At 40.6% G+C, this 5,122-nt stretch overlaps 1 protein-coding gene across 1 annotated transcript; it reads right to left on the bottom strand.

The window, feature by feature from the left end:
* Nucleotides 1-214: 214 nt before the first annotated feature.
* LOC119408302 (zinc finger and SCAN domain-containing protein 29-like) lies at nucleotides 215-2,859 on the bottom strand. Its single transcript, XM_037675099.1, is given in 4 exon segments — nucleotides 215-507; nucleotides 539-835; nucleotides 2,441-2,805; nucleotides 2,807-2,859. Coding segments are annotated over 4 exon segments (1,008 nt in total).
* Nucleotides 2,860-5,122: the final 2,263 nt, after the last annotated feature.

Raw genomic sequence — 5,122 nt, 5'->3', positions numbered from 1 at the left:
TTTTTTTTAATGTAACAAATAATACTTCAACATTGTAACAAATAAAGGTCCGTTATTGAACATTGAACAGTTTTGTGCACATTCTTCTGAACAATTTAACATAATATGTACTACTGACTAACATAAATATGACTTGTTCAAACTGTTTATACAGATAATACACAAAAAAAAAAAGATTCAAAATACTTCACAGTGATATTTTCACGTTTACTAGCTACAGATCAAAGATAATTTTGTTGACATCACTGATAACACAAGATGTTGAAGGCTGAGATGTGTCTGCTATGTATTGCTCCTGTGGGGTTTGGGCTGGTGCAGGTGCAGTGTGGTGGGTTGGTATATTGTGCTGGTGGTGAGTATGTGCGGAGGGCTGGTGAGAGGATGCAGTGGGCCACAATGGGGGCATGACTGGAGTAGGAGGCATCCACTGCTGTGTAGTAGGTGGTGTCATGGTTTGGGGCATTGCAGCATGAAGGAAAGTAGACATCATCTGTAAATAACATCTGGCTGTTGGCCCTCTGCTGCTCTTGGATCTGGCTGTTGGCCCTCAGCTGCTCTTGCATTAACTGGAAATGTCTTTCTTCAGCTTGCTGTTGCATTTTTAAGAAGTTCTCAAAAGATGCAGACTCCTGCTTCATTCTTTTGCATTCATCCTCATCCCTTTTCCTCTGATCATCCAGGTAGCTCTCTAACAATTTCTCCAACCTGTCAGCCTTTGTCTTTTTGTTTCTTTTCTGAGCCCCAGGTACAGCCAGCCTTGGTTGGCCACTTTCTTCATCCACCTGGGAGCTTGTGGTGGCTGCCTCTTCAATTTCACAGTCAGTGTCACGTTTATCTGCATGATTAAAATGTTACATACATGTTAACACAGTTATACACTGGAATACATATTTGCTTATGTATTTATAATAAAATGTGGCAAATAAACACAAACTGGCAAGATGTAACTGCTCATTTTAAAATGAAACACAATGTCAATATTGAAATAGTTCTGCTCAAGCATTATTAAATAGCATTGTAGTGAACTAGGCCTCAGGTCCAATTTGGCCTTGAGGGGCCTTCCTGGAACAAGAACTGTATTTCATTGATTTGAGTCCAGAAACACAAAATCAAGTCCATCCAGAAGACTTTCTAAGTGTCCTGCACTGATCAATTGAAAGAACACTCTCTTTTCTATTATCATTACTATTTTACAAATGTTTTGATAATCAAAATTGTGTTTAGTTCAAACCATTTTCAAATGTTGAAGTGAACTACTCATTTTTAAATCAACTGTGAAACAGTAATAATGACTTTTAATCCTCATGCAAAGTAGAAATCACGTTAAGGTCTGTTACAGAGTAATTATGCATTTTCTGATTTTCTGTCTTTGAATGAGCAAGTGTAAGTTGGTCAAAGGTCAAGTTTCGGTCAACTGCAAGTTTACTGAAAAAGAAATGTCATGTTTAACTTTTACAGAAAGATATTAGAGAATTGACTCCACGAAGTCTGAGTTCTTCATAACAATCTTCTGTCTGTTCTTAAACACTTAATCTTTTTCCTTGACTTTTTAATAACACCTTACATCACAAAAACACACCTCTGTTTGGTCCAACCGACCAATCAGAAAGTCCTCAAATGAACCGGAAGTGACCCTTTTTAAAAGGTGCAACACTTCCTAGTTCACAGAGGTTCCAGCTCCAGTCAAGTTCTGGAGAGCTCAGTAGTTCTGAGAAGTTCTCGGCAGTTCTGGGAAGAACGCTGAGGAGAACGCTGAGAGAATGCTGTGAGTTGGTTCCGAGAGCAGCAGAGTTCAGAATGCTGGAATGCAGAATGCTCAGGACATCTGCAACTAAGCTGGACGAGAGAAGTTCAGAGGAACTATGAAGTCTGTTCTGGACGATCTCACGACTCCTGAGGTTTAGCTGTTCTTACGGAGACGCTGGAAGAGTTGAAAAGAAAGCTCTACACCAACGCTGAAACTATCATCTGCAAAGGTAAAGAGTCGATCTCAACCAAAGTGTACCGTTGGGTTAAGCTGGTCCAAAGGAGCGTGTTGTTCTGGTTATAACAGACAAATTCCCTCACCCATCTCTCTCAACTTAAACTTCAATTTCCATCTTTAAACTCTTCTTTTGCTAGAAATTAATCCAGATATTTTTAGAAATGTCTGTGGTGAAGCAACGGAAAATCATGGCCGTATGGTTTTCCTGATTGTAAAGCTGATTAATTATGTTGTTATTTTCATGTTTGACAAATTAATGTAAATGTGTGATGTTAAACTTGATTCTGTAAATAAATGACCACGTTCATTTTGATGGGTCAAAGAAAATTAACGTCTCACGATACATTTTTTAAGAATTCAATGTACAACATTATACAGTCCAGAAAAATGAAAGAATCCGTTTAATTTATGAATATATACAGCATATGTTCATCTACAGTATAGTCACCCACTTACCACTTTTTTCTGAGTCCTGAGCCATCTCTGTGGTTTCGGAGTCGCTCTGTGCCAGGGTGGATGGCGGTGGAGTCTCTGATTGGTAGGACTCCAGCACATGTTGTGGGCTGCTCGTGGGTCGAGTGCCAAGAACAACATCTAGTTCATCGTACCAAGGAAACTTGTCCTTCACGTCTCCTGAACTGCCACTTTTCCTGAGCATGTCACGTACTTTTATGTATTGTTGGCAAAGTTTTTTGACCTTGTTGCGGCACTGTTCAACTGTGTGCTGGAATCCTAACTTCTCCAATTTCAAACAGATTAGCCTGGAAACCTCATTGTTCTTGTGAGTGTTCACAAGTAACTGCAAAATAATTTTATCTGAAGACTTGTATGAGAGCCTTTACCTCCTTGTCACTCCACGTCTGACCACGAGCCATTTCCTCTCGCTAATGTTAACGCGCATTTGTTTTGGTGGTATTTACCCAGAATGCCCTGCGTTGTAGGACACTTCCTGTTGTTGTTGTAGTTCCACTTACTGCTGGCGGAGCAGTGCCTGGTCTGTTTGCATTCACACTGCACTCGAACCGCGCTGGAGTTCGCTTCTACCGGACCGAGACCTAGGTTTTAGCCCGGGCCAGAGTTTGCCTTTGTGTTCCGTGACAGAGGTCGATGGTGCGTTCACACCTCCCTAAACGAACCGGACTTTCTAGGAAAACGAGCTAGAGTTCGATTAAAGTGGACTAAACAGGGCTGATGTGAATGCACCCTTAGGCAGACCAGAGTTCACTTTTTTGGTCTGCATCAGAGTTCGATTGCACAGTCACACCTCCCCAAACGAACCGGACTTTCTATGCAAACAGACCAGAGTTTGATTAAAGCGGACTAAACAGGGGTGGTGTGAATGCACCCTTAAACTTTCTCTAGATCACTGAGTCTGGTACTATGTTCATGCTAATTCAGACATTCATGCATGAGAATGAGCCATCTCTCTTGTGAGCCAAGCAAACAAAGACCACAACACATTTCCGATGGGAGGGCACGAGATTAATCAATATGTGAATTTATCTATGGAGCTTCTTCTGCAGCTTGAAGCTTGGAACTCTTCACTCTAGTTGAAAAAACTGAAAACGCTTCCCAGATGGGAAGCAAAATAGCTTCAACTACAGAAATGAAGTCTAGATGTTCTGTTTGTAAAACCTTTGGGATTTACCAGCTCTTGGATGACTAAGAATGTACACCAGCACACCCTTCAATACCCCATCCCTGTCTTCTCTGCTGAAACCCCATCCTGTGTCAAGTCATGCGTCTGTGGAGAGGCTGTTTAGCCGAGAAGTACCGACTAGATATACTGTAAATTTCTCTGTATAAGTCACCGTTTTTTGTATAAATTAGTGTGCCTGCAACTTTTACAGCTGTAGTATGTCGGTGCAGCTTTCTGCAGACACACTACTTAATTAATTATTCTTAAGCTAGTTCAAGCACAAAGAATATTAATTGTTTAATTAACAATGGATTCTTTCTTTTTCGAGTTAAATTTCTGCCATGTGACCAAGATAACTTGAGTGGAGTGTATAATTAGTGGCATGAGATGCCATTTATCTTTGACCCATCAGAATAAATGCGGTCATTTATTTAACAGAATCAAAATTTAACATCAAAACATGTACACATTGATTTGCCGATCTGTTTCTGATTAATAAACTTAGCACGTTCAAATAACAAGACAACAGAGGATTACTGATGGAGAATAATTAATCTCTGAAGGCATTTAGCTTGATTTACTGGCGAAGAGGTTTACAGAGAAGATATATTTAGATTTAAAGAGGAGGATTTAGATGGAGGAAGGAACATGTGTTGACCAGGAATGACACCCTTCTTTCGACCCCAGCTCAGCCCTCGGTACACTCAGTGCGTGACGACTCGTTACCTTTGCAGAAGATAAATCAGCTCCGGTACAGAGGTCCATTTCACGCTTCTTTCAGCGTCTCAGGTCAGAGTGGCTGGGAATTGTCAGAAGTCGTGACGAAGTACTCAGTTCAACAGAATAAGAACTTCCTTAGAAGGAATCTTCATTAGAAGTTGTAGGGCGTTACGCCCGGGTGAGTTCACAGCGAGGCATGCTGTGACTCTGCTGGAATGGACGAACCCTTGGCTCATGGTCCAATTCCATACTCCAAAACAGACTTTCAGTAAGAACTGAAAGTTCCTGTACGACTCGCTGTAAGACTGAGTTTTCCAGTAAGACTGAGTCTCATCTTAGACTGAAAGTTCTAGGAAGACTGAATAGTTCCAAGAAGTGTTGACTTTTAAAGGGTATCCACTTCCTGTCACTTGGTACTTCCTGATTGGTTGACACAACCAGCAGGGGTGGAGTTTTAGTGATGTCAGAGGGTTATTAGGAGTCACAGACAGCAGAAATGTTTTTAAGAACGGTTAGTACAGACAGGAAAATATTTTGAAGAAGTGAGAGGTGCCCATTTCTTATTTACTGTCTGAGAGTTTTAAAACAAGGCACTTCGTTCTCATAACTTGTTCTCTGACTTTTGACTGACGTCAAATCCACTCCTCATTCAGACAGAAGAGTAAAATGCACACTTACTTCGTAAATAGACATTTAACTTGTATGAACTACGTCTAATGAGGTTTAAAAATCATTAATACTGTTTCACAGTTGATTTAAATGAGTAGTTTACTTCAACA

This window comes from Nematolebias whitei, chromosome 4 (genome assembly GCF_014905685.2).
Source record: "Nematolebias whitei isolate Nwh7 chromosome 4, NemWhi1, whole genome shotgun sequence".
Classification (NCBI taxonomy): domain Eukaryota; kingdom Metazoa; phylum Chordata; class Actinopteri; order Cyprinodontiformes; family Rivulidae; genus Nematolebias; species Nematolebias whitei.
This window is presented reverse-complemented; position numbering and strand designations above follow the sequence as displayed.